At 32.4% G+C, this 14,952-nt stretch overlaps 3 protein-coding genes and 1 pseudogene across 3 annotated transcripts; 3 read left to right on the plus strand and 1 right to left on the minus strand.

Moving 5' to 3' along the window:
• LOC120183604 (F-box/kelch-repeat protein At1g55270-like) lies at positions 1-2,654 on the plus strand. Its single transcript, XM_039188280.1, has 2 exons — positions 1-104; positions 1,106-2,654. The coding sequence occupies exons 1-2, from the start codon at positions 57-59 to the stop codon at positions 2,363-2,365; spliced, it is 1,308 nt and encodes a 435-aa protein (XP_039044211.1). The 5' UTR covers positions 1-56; the 3' UTR covers positions 2,366-2,654.
• Positions 2,655-6,089: 3,435 nt separating this feature from the next.
• LOC120183584 (uncharacterized protein At2g34160-like) lies at positions 6,090-7,772 on the plus strand. Its single transcript, XM_039188257.1, has 5 exons — positions 6,090-6,331; positions 6,490-6,538; positions 7,046-7,108; positions 7,214-7,278; positions 7,487-7,772. The coding sequence occupies exons 1-5, from the start codon at positions 6,212-6,214 to the stop codon at positions 7,580-7,582; spliced, it is 393 nt and encodes a 130-aa protein (XP_039044188.1). The 5' UTR covers positions 6,090-6,211; the 3' UTR covers positions 7,583-7,772.
• A 531-nt stretch (positions 7,773-8,303) lies between these two features.
• LOC120183608 (signal peptidase complex catalytic subunit SEC11C-like) lies at positions 8,304-11,470 on the minus strand. The gene is made up of 8 exons (XM_039188285.1): positions 11,365-11,470; positions 11,173-11,285; positions 11,001-11,069; positions 10,872-10,907; positions 10,086-10,131; positions 9,722-9,809; positions 8,785-8,842; positions 8,304-8,471 (listed from the first exon to the last, which is right to left on the minus strand). The coding sequence occupies exons 1-8, from the start codon at positions 11,432-11,434 to the stop codon at positions 8,421-8,423; spliced, it is 531 nt and encodes a 176-aa protein (XP_039044216.1). The 5' UTR covers positions 11,435-11,470; the 3' UTR covers positions 8,304-8,420.
• A 295-nt stretch (positions 11,471-11,765) lies between these two features.
• Positions 11,766-13,986, plus strand: LOC120183556 (annotated as a pseudogene).
• The last annotated feature ends 966 nt before the right edge of the window (positions 13,987-14,952 follow it).

Raw genomic sequence — 14,952 nt, forward strand, 5'->3', positions numbered from 1 at the left:
AGAACGATGATTGAGAGATAGTGCTTGATTCTGAGAGAGAGTGAAATTTGTAGTTTATGTTTGTTGGGACGAAAATCATGGATAGAATGATTCAACCTCCATTGGTAAGCTAATTAGCTCATTCCTGCTTATTATCTGTTTGAAGAAACGCTATTATAATGGTTTTTTTTGTGATAATTGCTCATGCTTGCATTTCAACAGCTCTATCCATCACGATCAACCATGAAAATATACTTGTATCTGCCACTTTATTGTCTTTCCAGGTGGTCCAATAAGTTCTGCATTTAGTTTTTAAACTTACCAAACTACATGGACCTCAAATTTGTCAGAGGCTTGAAAGCTAGCTCTCTCTAAGACTATTGAGATTGATTGTACTGAACTGTTATTATTTGATGGCTCGACAATTCTTAGCCGAAGTCCCTTTCTATAATTTGTTCTCCGGTAGACTCGGTTGTTATCTTATTGAAGGTATGTTGTCCGACTATGCTAGCTTGTGCGTGGATGAAGCGATGATCATAATAACATTGGAAACGTATGCAGAACATGTTTGTGGAATCCTTCATTGCGTCTTCGAGATTGAGTACTTGCAATAGATACCTTAAGGATCGAGTGAAATTAGTTTAGAAAGTGTGTTACTATCCTTAAAGTCGAAATCTGTTTTCTTTCAGCATATCATCTGTGTTTAGGAGCTTTCTATCACATGTGTACTTGACCGTCTTATCCTACTTATGTGGCTCTCAATGGAAGATCTTTCAATACATCCTGCTTCCACTCGAGGCTGGTGTTCTTCGAGTATTGGTGGAATTGTTTTTCGTTTTCTATTTTGATGCTAACTCAGTCCCTAATGATTCGGGTTGTTACTTGGATCTTGCAACTGTTTCCCCCCTCTTATACTGATGAAAGAAAACAGAGTTCAACATCTGCTTAAGATTGTACTTGTGCATGCTAGAACTGTTGTATATCATCATAAATAAATGATATCATCGTCGTTCTCGATGTTGGGATCAGCCTAGTGCTTCTTACCAGCTTCATGTTACTGTGATAAGAAAGTATAAAAGGTTTAAATTAAAATAAAATCTTCATGAATTGTGAATGTTCTTGGCAGGTTGATACAACGGCTTGTTTATGTAGAGTAGATGTGGGGCTCAAGACTGTTTCTGGAGCGAAAAGATATGTACCCGGTACAAAGATGTGTCTCCGGCCTGATATTAAACCATCCATTCATCCAACAAGGAGCAAGCCAACACGTGGTGATAGGAGCCGTTACCAATCTCCTCTGCTCCCTGGACTCCCCGATGATCTTGCTATTGCTTGCCTAATACGCGTCCCACGAGTTGAGCACAGAAAGCTCCGCCTGGTCTGCAAAAGATGGTATAGACTTTTGTCCGGTAACTTCTTTTATTCACTTCGTAAGAGCCTTGGAATTGCAGAAGAATGGATATACATTATTAAGAGAGATCGAGATGGGAAAATTTCTTGGCATGCCTTTGATCCGGTATACCAGCTCTGGCAGCCACTCCCTCCTGTCCCCAAGGAATATTCTGAAGCCCTTGGCTTCGGATGTGCTGTCCTCAGTGGTTGTCACCTTTATCTGTTCGGTGGTAAGGATCCCTTAAAGGGATCAATGCGACGAGTCATATTTTACAGTGCCAGGACAAACAAATGGCACCGTGCCCCAGATATGCTTCGTCGAAGACATTTCTTTGGTTCATGTGTTATAAATAATTGCTTGTATGTTGCTGGTGGAGAGAACGAAGGGATACATCTGTCATTGAGGTCTGCCGAGGTATATGATCCCTACAAGAATAGATGGTCTTATATTTCAGATATGAGCACGGCAATGGTGCCCTTCATTGGGGTTGTATACGAGGGGAAGTGGTTCTTGAAGGGGCTTGGATCTCACCAGCAGGTGATGAGTGAAGTCTACCAACCCGAAACTGATAGCTGGTACCCCGTCTATAACGGAATGGTTGCAGGCTGGCGGAACCCTTGTACTTCTTTAAACGGCCATCTTTATGCTTTGGAGTGCAAGGATGGTTGTAAGCTGAGGGTTTACGACGAAGTGACTGATTCTTGGAGTAAGCATATCGACAGTAGGATACATTTGGGGAATTCTCGAGCTTTGGAAGCAGTAGCTCTCGTTCCATTCAACGGGAAACTCTGCATCATTCGGAATAATATGAGCCTATCTCTGGTCAACGTTTTGAAATCCGACGATGTGAGGGGAGCCACTGCCGAACATTTATGGGAAACTATAGCAGGGAAGGGTCAGTTCAAGACCCTGTTTACAAACCTTTGGTCTAGCCTCGCTGGCCGGAACAGGCTGAAGAGCCACATTGTTCACTGCCAGGTTCTTCAAGCATGATGACTGTAAATTTTGTTTCCTCTTTGCCTATCGGTATCTCTCGGAACGTGCCGTGCACGCATAAATCCATCGTAGTAGGTGCCTGTTGATGTCGAAGGATTTGGATACACACCGAAATCCGAAAGGTATGAAATGGGGATTAGTGTGAGGGTTATAAACATTTATATAATACACACTGCTTGTTAAAATGTAGAAAGTTGAAAAGCTTGCTCACTTGTTCTTCAGCTCTTTCACCATTTAAGCACAGATTTTTCAACATTGTTGAAGGCTTTTCAAGATATGTTTCAACTGTATCTTTTTTTTTGTTAAGGCGTATTTGTTTCTTGTATTCACTTCTGAAAGAGAATCGGGTGCCTCAGTGCACGTGACGGTCATCGTTCGAATCCGTCGATCAAAGAGTTAGATTAATCTTTTTTTTTTCTAAATTTAAGGGTCATGTTGAGTTTTTCACATAAATGTGAGGCCCTCATATATAATTAAACAAATTTTGATTTGTGATCTGGCTCGATATATTATTAGGGGTGAGGATTCGATCGAGTCAAGTAAAAAAATTTTGAGTTATTTGAGTTGATTAGTCGTGTTTGACAATTTGAATTTACTTGAATTTTTTTCGAGTTAAGTCGAGTTTAAGAAATTCAAGTTGGCGAGTCGTATTTTACAATTCAAATTTAACTTGAATTTTTTGTGTGTCAAAGTATAGTTAAAAAAATTCAAGTCGAGTTGTTCGAGTTTCTATGCTAATTTTACTATAATTATTTACAGTATAATGACAAGGATTTGTTCTATTATTTTAACTTTTTTTAAACTTATATATATATATATATATTATTTTCACACTATAATGTTATTTATATCAAATACATTTTAAAATTATAAAATATATTTATAATATTATATTTTAAATAATGGATTTTGAGGGTAAAATATTTATGAGAGCCTAAAGGAGTCGAATTGATGGGAAGAAAGAATTTGTAAGCAATTGTAGTCAAAAGATTAAATTGAGTAAAACGTAAAGTTAAGGGATTAAATAAAAAAATAGAATATACTTTTAGTAAAAAAAAGGTAATAATCGAAGTTACATAAATATTCTATCGTGGTATATAAGCAAGTGGTTCAAATTTGGTAGAAAATATACTTAAAATAAAGAATGAATTAAAGGAATAAGAAAGTTATAAAAATTCGAGAGACTAAATTAAAAAATAAAAAATTTGTTATTCAAAAAAAGAATTGAAATTACATATGTATACTACTATGATTTAGGAGCATGTAGTTTAAAATAGGTAAATAAACTTAAGATGAAAGAAATTGAATAGATAATGAAATTATGGATTAAATCGTAAAACGGTTAAAATATTTAGTTAAATTTTTTATTTTTTGAGTGACTCGAAATTTCAAAATTTCAATTTGATTCAAACTTAAAAATTGAATTGATAATTCGAATTAACTCAAATAACTTGAATAACTAGAAATTAAAAAAATCAACTCGACTCAGCGATGTACATTACTACTTTTTCTTCGTTGTTAACAGTAGGTTAAACTACACCCCACAGTCATTAAAGTTTTAGTGAAATTATATTCTAGTTACTAAAGTTTGAAAAGTTATGTTATGGTCATTAAAATTATTAATAAATCATAAAATGGATATTTTGTTGCTTGATGAATAGACACGTCATCAGAAAATGTTAATATCTAATTTGTCCTTTAAACAATAACTAAAACTTCAATTTAATCCTTGAACATATTTTTAACTATAATTTTAAAATTAATTTTTTTTAAAAAAAAATCATAATTGGTATAATAACAAATTTAACTCTTTACAAACTATATATTTTAGTCTTAGATTTTAAAAAAAATAAAGATTAATTATAAATGAAAAAAATTGAACCCTATAGTATAGGCAAAAATTCATCATCATTTCTTTGAATTGAAACGATAACCTAAAATGGGTGTTTTGTTCAAGTAATATGGGATTACCGGGGGAATGGAATATCATTCCCCCGTTTGGTTGGCCAGTAATCCTATGCCCCGATAATCTTTTATTCTCAACAGTGGTATTTTGGGGGTATATTACCGGGAATGTGATTACCCCTTCCCTTAGGTATTGTTGGATTACCGACGTTTTGGACTAAAATGCCCTTAATTTTTTTTTTCAAAAATATCATTTTTTATGTCGTTGAATAATAAAAATTCTATGAAGGTTAAATTATAAATTTATCCTTAAACTATTTTAGATTTACAAAAAAAATCCATAATTAGAATTTTATATGAAGTTCAAGGGTTAAAATAAAGTTTTACCCTTTCATTAACCTATTTATCTTTTCAATTTTGTAACAAAATTATATAATTTTTATGAATTTACATCTTTTAAAGAAAATATATAAATTAATTATAGTAGAGTTCAACTTGTTAAAAAAACAAATATATAATAAGAACAATTTGATAAAATATACATTTCAATAATCTTGTATTCATTTAACCAAACACTGTAATCTTACATTTCTGCTAAAAGAACTAAACATAAAATACAACATTTTCAATAATTTTATTACCGCCGATAATCATATTCTCATTGGTAATCTTATATTCCGTGAACCAAACACACCCAAAATATCACTTTTTGTCACTATTCTTGTTAGCTGACGCTTTCCTTTTTTGAATTTTGATTTTTTTAATTTTACTTTTCTTTTATGAAATGTTTAAAATAATAAATATATAAAGATTGAGAGTATATATATTTTTTGAAATCAATATTAAAATAATACAATGTAAAAAGATTAATGATCTAAACCTAATATTATATAAAATATGAATTGTTTTCTCATTTTTTAAAATTATAATTAAAAATGTATAAAGACTAAATCAAAACTTTAGTTATAATTATTGTTTAGGTACAAATTCTATATTAATTTTTTTAATATGTCACGTTATCAATTTAGTTGTATAATGTGTGAAATATAATGACCAAAGTGTACTAACCAAGCGATATCGGTGGTAAATGAATTATTGTTATTCATTGAGGTTTTAAGTTTCGAGCACCAATAATGCCAACGGTGTGAGCTTGTTGAATGTCAAATGGTTGAGAGTAGGGGTGAGCTTTCAATCGAATCCAGTCGAGTCGAAAAATTCAAATTATTCGAGTTGACGAGTCATATTCCATAACTCGGAGTTAACTTGAATTTTTTTTGAATCGAGTCAAATTTTCGAGTTTATATTTAATTTTAATTGTAAATATTTACAACATTGTGACATTATTTCATTACAATTTAAATGGTATTTTATAATCATATACAATACATATATATATTTTTCATATGTAATTTACATATATCATACAAAGTCGAAGGACTTGACTCAAACTCAAAAATCAATCAACTAATTACTTTAAATTTTGAGTTATTCAAGTTGTATTTTACAACTCGATTTGAGCTTGAAATTTTTTCGAGTTGAGTCAAATTTATGAAATTACAAATCGAAGTCACTTCGAGTAAAACAAATTGGTTTTTCGAGTCGATTCGAGTTTTTCTCGCTCATAGTTGAGAGCTATCTTTGAATAAATACTACATTGTACTTATACTAGATTAATAAAAAAAATGACCGAAGTGAAAGCCTATTAAAATTTATTGGGCGTGAGTGTAGTTTACCCTTAAAAGTCAGTACAAAGGAAGTGATAAACCCTAGCCAGTGATTACCAGCCACCATCAAAGGATTCAACCAAATTTAAAACAGAGCTCGGAAAAATCCCTATTGATTTGTTTCACTTGACTACTACTCTGCAGATCTCATCTTATTCGAGGAGTCAAAGATAGTGATTTTGAAGGTTAGGGTTTTAATCGCAGTAGTCTCAAAATGGAAGAAATCGTTCAAGGTGTCAACAGCATCAATTTGACCGCCGATTCCCACAAGAAGAACCGGATTCAAGTCTCAAATACCAAAAAACCCTTGTTCTTCTACGTTAATCTTGCCAAGGTTTTTCCTCTTCAGTTTTCTGATTATTTCTGCATTTTGCCCCTTTCTGAATTTCTGGGTATTAGTTTCTACCATTGTTCTGCAACATAGGGTTTAATTCTTTGTTCATGCATTAAATTTAATTAGTATATCTGATATACTTTTTTTTTTATTTGCAGAGGTATATGCAACAGCACAATGAAGTGGAGCTATCTGCCCTTGGCATGGGTACTTTTACTTTTTCAGCTCTACGTTTTCATTACATTTAATATCATTTTACTTCATTTTCAGATGTTATAATTAAAGGATTATTCTCAGATATGAATTTATGTTTGTTTTTGTCTTGTCATCACGATTTTTGCTTTGATGCATTGATAGCTTAGTCTCAAGAGGAACAGATGGGGGAGGGGGGGAGTTAAGTAATGATTTTTACTTTCTATGGTTGTTTGATCTTTAGATTTTTGTACTGCTGCTGCACAAAATTGGATTTGAAGCTGTGGTTTTAGCATTTTAACTTGCAAATTATGAACCCTTTGAGTGGCCTCAGTTACTAAACAGTTATTAGAGGGAGTGTTGTTATCTCTAGAGGTTCCAAGGTTTGACTAGTTGTGTCTGCAGGTTGCGTCCGTGTTGTCAATGGCTAATAAGGATTCGCCGAATTATGGTCAATTTTGTATGCTAAGTTTTGAGAATGGTGTTAACTCATTGTTCTTTTTTGTCTTATCAAATGTGCAGCTATTGCAACTGTTGTTACAATTGCTGAAATTCTGAAAAACAAAGGCTTGGCTGTTGAGAAAAGTAAGATATCTTCCACTTTTTCTTCTGTTTATATATTTTTCAAAAAATGTGTTAATATGGTCATCACGTCCCGATAATTACGAGAATCAACTTACACCTTTGCAGAGATCACGACCTCAACAGTTGACTTGAAAGAGGACATGAGAGGGCGGCCTGTCCAAAAAGCAAAGGTAAATCAATTCAATAGCTCCTAGTGCCTCCATCTCGATGAGCCATGGTTTATTCAAAAACATATTTGCAAGCTGACATACATTTATTTGTTCACTCCAAGTTAAATTCTGATGTGATTTAGAAAAATTCAGTATTAGAATTTCCAAGTCACGGGTTGTCGTTTTTAGATTCGGGTGTTGATTGATATGCTTTTATGTTCATTCTCAGATTGAGATATTGTTGGGGAAGACGGAGGACTTTGACGAATTAATGGCAGCTTCTGCTGAAGAAAGAGATGTTGTGGATGGAGAAGTGCAGGGTTGAATCTCTGAAAGAAGATTGTTACTTTCTGGTGGTCAGTTCTTATAGCCACTGTATGGTTAAGCAAATTTGGTTTCTTATACATTGTAGGTGTCGAGTTTTCTTGATTGTGCTAGTATGATAATTTTTTTTTTTTTATAATGCTTCCTTTTCAATATTCAGTTTTCTTAGTTGATTCTTTCGGCTTCTGTTTTCCCAGAGACATCGATGCGATGTTGGTATTGTGAAATTTGAAGTGTGAATCATGGCTTCATATATTGAAGACGATCATGATTTAACCTACTTTACATGTAGTAGTTAATAACTCGAATTATGTTATGATTCTGGTCAAACGAAATCTTCTTACTATTAGGATTGATCGATGATCACTTTGTTCATTAGAAAATTGACCTTTGTGATGGCTGTCAATTTAAAAATTAAGATTTAAAAGCATTTTAAAATGGCATATTAGTATTTTTTAACAACAGTGACCAACGGAGGTGAATTAAAAGTTCAATGATTGTAATGTAAATATTAAAAGTTTAGTGATTGAAGTACAAGCATTCTAAAATCCCAGTGACTATCAATATAATTTATCCTAACTTTAAATTTCTTTTGATTGAAAAATTCTGAATTCTTTGAAGTAATGAAACTGGATTCAACCTCATATTTTAACTAATCTTAAATTTGTGAAAAGTAGTAATGACAACTTCAATTATTAAACAAATTTCCCAAATGGATGTAATTTGTGTTATTATACCAAAATAATATGCCCATGGTGTTCAATAGTCTTATTTAACACCCTTTTCCCTGTTTACAAGAAAATGGGAAAACCTCCGTATTGACATTGTTACCACCGTCTTCACTCCTTCGAGGTAAGGACCAGCAATCCCAATCCACCCACAAGTATGTACTGCAAGAAAAGGAGGGTAAAAACGAGTTCAAAAGAAATGAATAGGTTGCAACATCCATGGTATCGAACATGACATGATGATATGACGCATTCATGATGATGTAAAATTTAATTAAAACATGATATGATCACACAATTATATAGGATTATTATCAGATGCATTGACAGTTGAATTTCTTTTATCTATGTTCGAGATTAAAATGATGACAAATATCTCATTCATATATATATATAACATCATAAACACGAGTATGACACAAGTATTATAGGCTCTTTTCTTTCACAAACTTTAAAACTACAAAAAATTTCAAACCTTGAGTATAGGCTTTTCTGACATGATGATTGTGAACCAGCCAACATAAGGCAAGAACCTGTACAGTAAGAACATATTTTTTAACATCATGATAAGTAGCAAGAACGAAAATCAGATAAATGTCACCCAGAACCCGAGTATGATTTTAACCTTGTTCTTGGTCAAACCTGTCTTCAAGTATAACTTTCATGTCCTATAAAAAAAAGTATAACTTTCATGTTGCTCACTTGAATTTCTATGTTACTCGGATGCAGTGTAAGTAGTTATGATTATTTTTTCGAAGTTCTTAAAATATCATAGCCTATACATGTGCAGATATCTGTTGGAGACAAATTCCATACACGAGTACTTGAAGAAAAACGAAGAGTCAAAAACAATAGACGCTAGGATGAACAGGAAATAATGATAAGCATGCAGGGGCAAAATGTGCTTATGAGTTCAGGAATAGTTACTTATGTACAGAAACTATTAAGCATATGAACAGAAAATTCATGGCATTGGCCGTAGTCTGACTTTTTTATTGACAAATAAGAGTAGAGAGAAGACCCCAAAAGAAAGAACAGTTATGCTTGTTCTAGGTCAAATCTTTCCCTGATGGTAATTTGACAAATGTCAAATTGACAGGGCCGATGATAATACTAAACCATTAAATTGGCGTGAACAATAGAAAATTCATTTCACTAAATTCTAGCTCCCAAAACTTCACATGCTTGGTAAATTTTATCCATTTATATGCTTATCAGTCTTGAACAATAATAATATATGCCAAAACACAATTCAGTAATGCTATTTTTGTCAAATTAGGTGTGATGAACTCATAAACTCGAAGATTATAGCACAAATGAGTGGTGCAAGAAATTCCTAATCAGTGTGTTTTACAAATGTCTCCACTTCTAGAAATTTTCAACATTTTTAGGAAAACAGATGTTAGATTTACCCGACAGCTCTGCCCATTATGTATTTTTGTTGCAACCAGTCGTGATTAGATGCATACAACATCCTGTCATCATCTTCATTTGCATCTCCTGATGAATATGTCCGGTCAAGAGATTAAAAGGGTTAGTAGACACAAGTTGTAAATGTACATATGAAGATATTCGGGGGGGGGGGGGGAGCAACCGCAGAAAAAAAGAGAGAGAGAGAAAAAAACCAAGAGTCCACACTCCATTACATTGGTGGGGAATGGGATTTTAATGGTCATAAAATATTTGTACGATTGATCATTAAAGGGGCACTGAGAAAAAAAGGTCAAGACTTGTATTTGCTCTTGTTCAACTAGCTTGTTATCAAGAACATGCTACCTTTTGTGAGTATATCAACTTCTTTAGTATCTTCGTGCTCATGAACCTGAAAAGGCATAACAAAACAAGCAATATACTAAGCCAAGCATACAAAATAACCTGAAGGGTATCATTTAATTCAAATAGTTTACAACCATGGCACCTATGTACATTTCAGAAAGAAAAAAGTTCGATCACTAGCATAGGTGGTTGCACACAAAGTTCATGACCAGACTCTTAGAGTTGAACATGGTGCTAGCTTGATTCAAACTATTTGTTTCTAATTGCTTGAGACATTCTATATCAGCATATGAAAAGCTTCCGTTTCACACTTGACATTCAAGCAGTTCAAACTTTCATCATCGAATAAAGATGAGTCCGGACGATCTGTCTAGAACTCACCATTAGCAACCGATAGAGAAGCACCATATACTTGTGAATACATTGAAACCAGAGAAGAAACAAAGGGTATCAGACTGATCACTTATAGCATGCATAGCACACATTCGTCAATGGCGTTTCCTGGCACAGATGAGTGGCTGGAATGTAGTAACCAAACAACAAAGATGACTCTAGGAAGTCACTATGATGTGCCCTACTCTCTAGAAACTAGACAGTTTAATGTATTTAGATGGTTTCCAAGTACATTGGGAAAACCTTCAAAATTCCAAAGTCCAAACATATGCGTGTTGGGCTCGTATCCAACACTCACACTCGAGTCAAACTAATGTAGTTTTGTTCTGCATTTATACAAGTAAACAGGCAGAGAGTAAAAAAACCAAACATAAAATCTCAACAGGATCTAACCTCAATCACCCGATGAACAATTGGAATATCACGCCCCTACTCAGCATAGAGAAAAAAATGAATCAACAAAACAAGCTTCAAACATGAAAATAGTTGAAAGAACAAGCGTATAATTTGTATACGATGTACATCATTGAAGACGACAATTTGTCCCGTGCGAATAGGATTCTTATTAATGTATAGGAACAAGATATCGCCCTGCATTTCAAAAGTATTTAAATTCACATTAGATTCTTTAAATATCACTAATCAAAATTAAATGAAAAAAGAAAGAGAAAATGCATGTAAAGAAATGACTCACTCGCTGGAAACCTGGTTCCATACTCCCTGATAGTACAACCACGACCGGCGACTGGCTTCCGGTAATGCAAGTCAATCCTTTCCACATCATCAGCGCCAATGAAACAACCATTCCTTAACAAGATTTAATTAAGAAAAGTCAAGTCTTTTTTATCAAATGTTTCGAGAAATTGAGAGGAAAGGGGAGACGCACCGAGGCTGATGGCTTGAGAGAGAATTTTTCTAACATTAGTGAATTTCATGTTTTCTTCAATCCAACCCATTGAAGATCTTCACGAAGCGCCCTGCAAATTTGAGAATGAAATTGAAAAAATAAGCAATAAAAAGAAATATGAGTTTGGAATTTGAGTGTTTGACTTTACCTTCGGGTACCAACACTGAGGCCCATAGTTGTTGGACCTGGACCCGATCCGAGTTGCAAATATCTATTAGGGTAAACTACGTGTTTAGTATCTAAACTATTAGTTTTAGTCTATTTTAATATTTAAACTTTCAATTTTTCATAACCATACCTACCATTTAATTTTTGTTTCATTTTAGTACTTTATAGTTAAAAACTTAACTGGAAATAGTGGCATCTTTTTTATGGATTAAATGCAGCATTCATCACTTAATTATCTTTTTACTCTTATTTTGATCACTAAAGTTTAATTTTTTTTAATTTAATTTATTAACTTTCAAATTACTTTTAATTTAATCACTCTAACTTTCAAATTTTTCTTATTTTTAATTATATATTAATAAAATAATAAAAAATTTCATACCATAAAAATATTAATGAATTAAATTAAACTGATTAAATAGAAGTAATTTAAAAGTTGAGTAGTTAAATTAAAAAATTTCAAATTTTAGTATCTAAATAAGAGTGAGAAGATAGTTGAATAATAATTTACCCATAAAAAATACTGTTAAATTTTTAATAATGATGTATTAAAATAAAATAAAAATTATTTTAGATATGATTTTAAAAAATTAAATATTTAAATATTAAAACAAATTAAAATTAATAATTTAAATACTAAACATGTCATTTACTCCTGTATATTAATATAAGTGATCTGCGTTATTTCCCTCGTAAACCCTAGCGCCCCTTTTTATTACTATATCGAGCAAGAACCCTTGTTACTCGTTTTCCTCTGTTTTCCCAAAGAGAAAAATGATAATGGTTCTCTCTTTTTTCTTAAGCTCATGTAGTTTTATCTATGCATTATATCTTACAATTGGCTTTTTTTTCCGTAAACTAGAGAACCTGTGAACCCCAAAGCATACCCAATAGCATCTCAGTTGACAACAACAATTTTAGATCTTGTTTAACAAGCTGCCAACTACAAGCAGCTCAAAAAGGGAGCTAATGAAGGCTAGTAAACAATACCCATTTCCATAATTTTTTTGTTTATTGTAATCATAGTTATCGTTTCCGATATGGGTTTATCTTTCTCTTGATATTCTTCTTCATTTCATTTTTTAATCGGGTTTGTTTGGGATTCAGCTACCAAGACCCTGAACAGAGGTATCTCGGAGTTCGTTATGATGGCTGCGGATACCGAGCCCCTTGAGATTCTGCTCCACCTTCCTTTGCTTGCTGAAGATAAGGTAATTGCTTTATGGAATATGTATATTTTCTTGTGTAAATTACGCATTTAGTATATAAACTATCAGTTTTGTTCCGTTTTAATAATTTTTAATTTTCTCAAAATCATATCTAAAATTTAATTTTTGTTTCATTTTAATACCTGCATCCGACAAAATTTTTATTTATTTTCATTTTAGTACCATTAAGTTTTAAAAAAAAACTTAAAAGTTTAGTTACTAAAATAGATTAAACTGATAGTTTAGTTACTAAACGCCCTCTCTAAGTTTTTAACGGCTAATACTAAAATGAAATGAAAACAAAACGTTAAGTATGGTTTTGAGAAAAAAATTGAAAGTTTAGATATTAAAATGGATCAAAACTAATAGTTTAGGTACCAAATATGTAGTTTGTCCTACTTGCCTGCACTATTGGGATTGTGTACCTCACATAATAATGGGGGTAGCTACCATATCAAGCTGCACAATTGCTCCTAATTGCCAAACACGACTGTGACTTGCAAGTTTCATGACTATATGTATATGAAGACGTGATTTTCAGCAGTTTTGGAGTTTTCTCCCCTTTTGTTTAGTACTTATGATTGGTATATGTGTTTGTGGTTGATGTGCTTATGGTTGTTGTATGTGCTGTTATGTGCTACCATTTTCTTTGTTTTTAGTTTAGGGTTTAGTATTTAGGTTTTAGGGTTGGACTAAGTGTCTTTTGGAGTGTCTAGCTTCATTGCTTCAAATCGATGGTGTACTCACTAGCTGTGAATTTGAAGCATCTTTAACTTGAGGTTATGCCCTCTGTTTAATGTCGATTGTTCCTATAATGCACCATCTTGATTTCTCAATGTAAAGTTCATCATAGAACCAAAATCTTGGCCACAACACCTTGATTCATTGCCTAGATTTAGAGCACAATATTTAAGTTTGTATTTGATTTTTTTTTTGCAGAATGTCCCCTATGTATTTGTTCCTTCAAAGCAAGCACTTAGACGAGCATGTGGGGTCACAAGACCTGTAATTTCATGCTCTGTCACAACAAACGAAGGAAGCCAATTGAAATCCCAAATACAACTCAAGGTACTTGGCCTTCTAGTACAACATGTTACCTTGTAAAATTTATGATATTTTGCACCCTTTGGGGCTGAATATGCTTCTGCATCTTATGTTTTTTTTGTTCATTTGTGAAATGTAGGATGCTATCGAGAAGCTCTTGATCTAGAATCTTATGAGAACTCGTTTTCGGTGTGATGGGCCTCTCGGATCGTGGTGGTCGGTCCTTAGTGGCTTTGACTGATAAAGTAGTGCCACAATTGAAAATCTCTTTTCATAATTTGACCTTAAATGTGATTGTTGTGCCTTTTATGTTTTCCATGAACTGAGAAAACAGAGTATGATCTTGAATCGATACTTACGGGAGCTTAATATGAATGATGCTATTGCTTTAATGTAGTCTGTTCAATATGCCCTTTTTTTTTGTTGTGTGTCACACACACACAAGCAATTGCATTACAAAGGGAATGGGGAATGGATTATTGGTAAGATTTTGCAATAATTTGAAGGATAAAGGCTTTTGGCTAAAGAGATTTATTTATTTAAGATTAAATATCATTGTAATTAAATTAAATTAAATATATCTAAGATTATAGTACGGATTGACTTCATATATATATATATATATATATTATCTTTTACATTGTAATTAAATTAAATATCATTTAAGATTATAAAATATATTTATATATTTTCTAAAGAAAATACCTTGGGAACAAAATATTGATATGTGGAATTTTTTTTGTAAAATTTGTCTATAATAAAAATTTAAATTAAATAAAATGTAAAATTAAAGGATTAAGATATAAAAAAAATAATTGTTAAAATAAGAATTGAAGTTGCATAAATATTCAATCAGAAGAATATGTGTTAAAATAACATGTGATTCAGTTTTTCACAATAATAATGGAGAAATTAGAGATATAAGAAACTTTAAGTTGATGAATTATTTTTTATTATTTGAGTTATGGGTAAATTATGCCTTTAGTGTCTAAATTATTAGCTTTGGTATGTTTTAATACTTAAATTTTTAATTTTTTTTAAAATCATATCAAAAGCTTAGTTTTTGCTTCATTTTAATCTCTCATAGTTGAAGACTTTAGTTTTTGTTTCATTTTAGTATCCCATTCAAAATTTACCATTAAGTTTT

This window comes from Hibiscus syriacus, unplaced genomic scaffold (genome assembly GCF_006381635.1).
Source record: "Hibiscus syriacus cultivar Baekdansim isolate YM2019G1 unplaced genomic scaffold, ASM638163v2 tig00112800_pilon, whole genome shotgun sequence".
Taxonomy (NCBI): Eukaryota; Viridiplantae; Streptophyta; class Magnoliopsida; order Malvales; family Malvaceae; genus Hibiscus; species Hibiscus syriacus.

Bases quoted from the DNA above. Each gene is read 5' to 3' on its own strand.
- LOC120183604 (XM_039188280.1), top strand. From the start codon at position 57: ATGTTTGTTGGGACGAAAATCATGGATAGAATGATTCAACCTCCATTG. The intron at 105-1,105 runs GTAAGCTAATTA...TGTTCTTGGCAG, and splicing joins GAATGATTCAACCTCCATTG to GTTGATACAACGGCTTGTTT.
- LOC120183608 (XM_039188285.1), bottom strand. From the start codon at position 11,434: ATGGGTTGGATTGAAGAAAACATGAAATTCACTAATGTTAGAAAAATT. The intron at 10,132-10,871 runs GTTAGATCCTGT...ATGCCTTTTCAG, and splicing joins TTGTTCATCGGGTGATTGAG to GTTCATGAGCACGAAGATAC. The intron at 9,810-10,085 runs GTAGCATGTTCT...CATATTCATCAG, and splicing joins AGTTGATATACTCACAAAAG to GAGATGCAAATGAAGATGAT.
- LOC120183584 (XM_039188257.1), top strand. From the start codon at position 6,212: ATGGAAGAAATCGTTCAAGGTGTCAACAGCATCAATTTGACCGCCGAT. The intron at 6,539-7,045 runs GTACTTTTACTT...TCAAATGTGCAG, and splicing joins GCTATCTGCCCTTGGCATGG to CTATTGCAACTGTTGTTACA. The intron at 7,109-7,213 runs GTAAGATATCTT...ACACCTTTGCAG, and splicing joins AGGCTTGGCTGTTGAGAAAA to AGATCACGACCTCAACAGTT.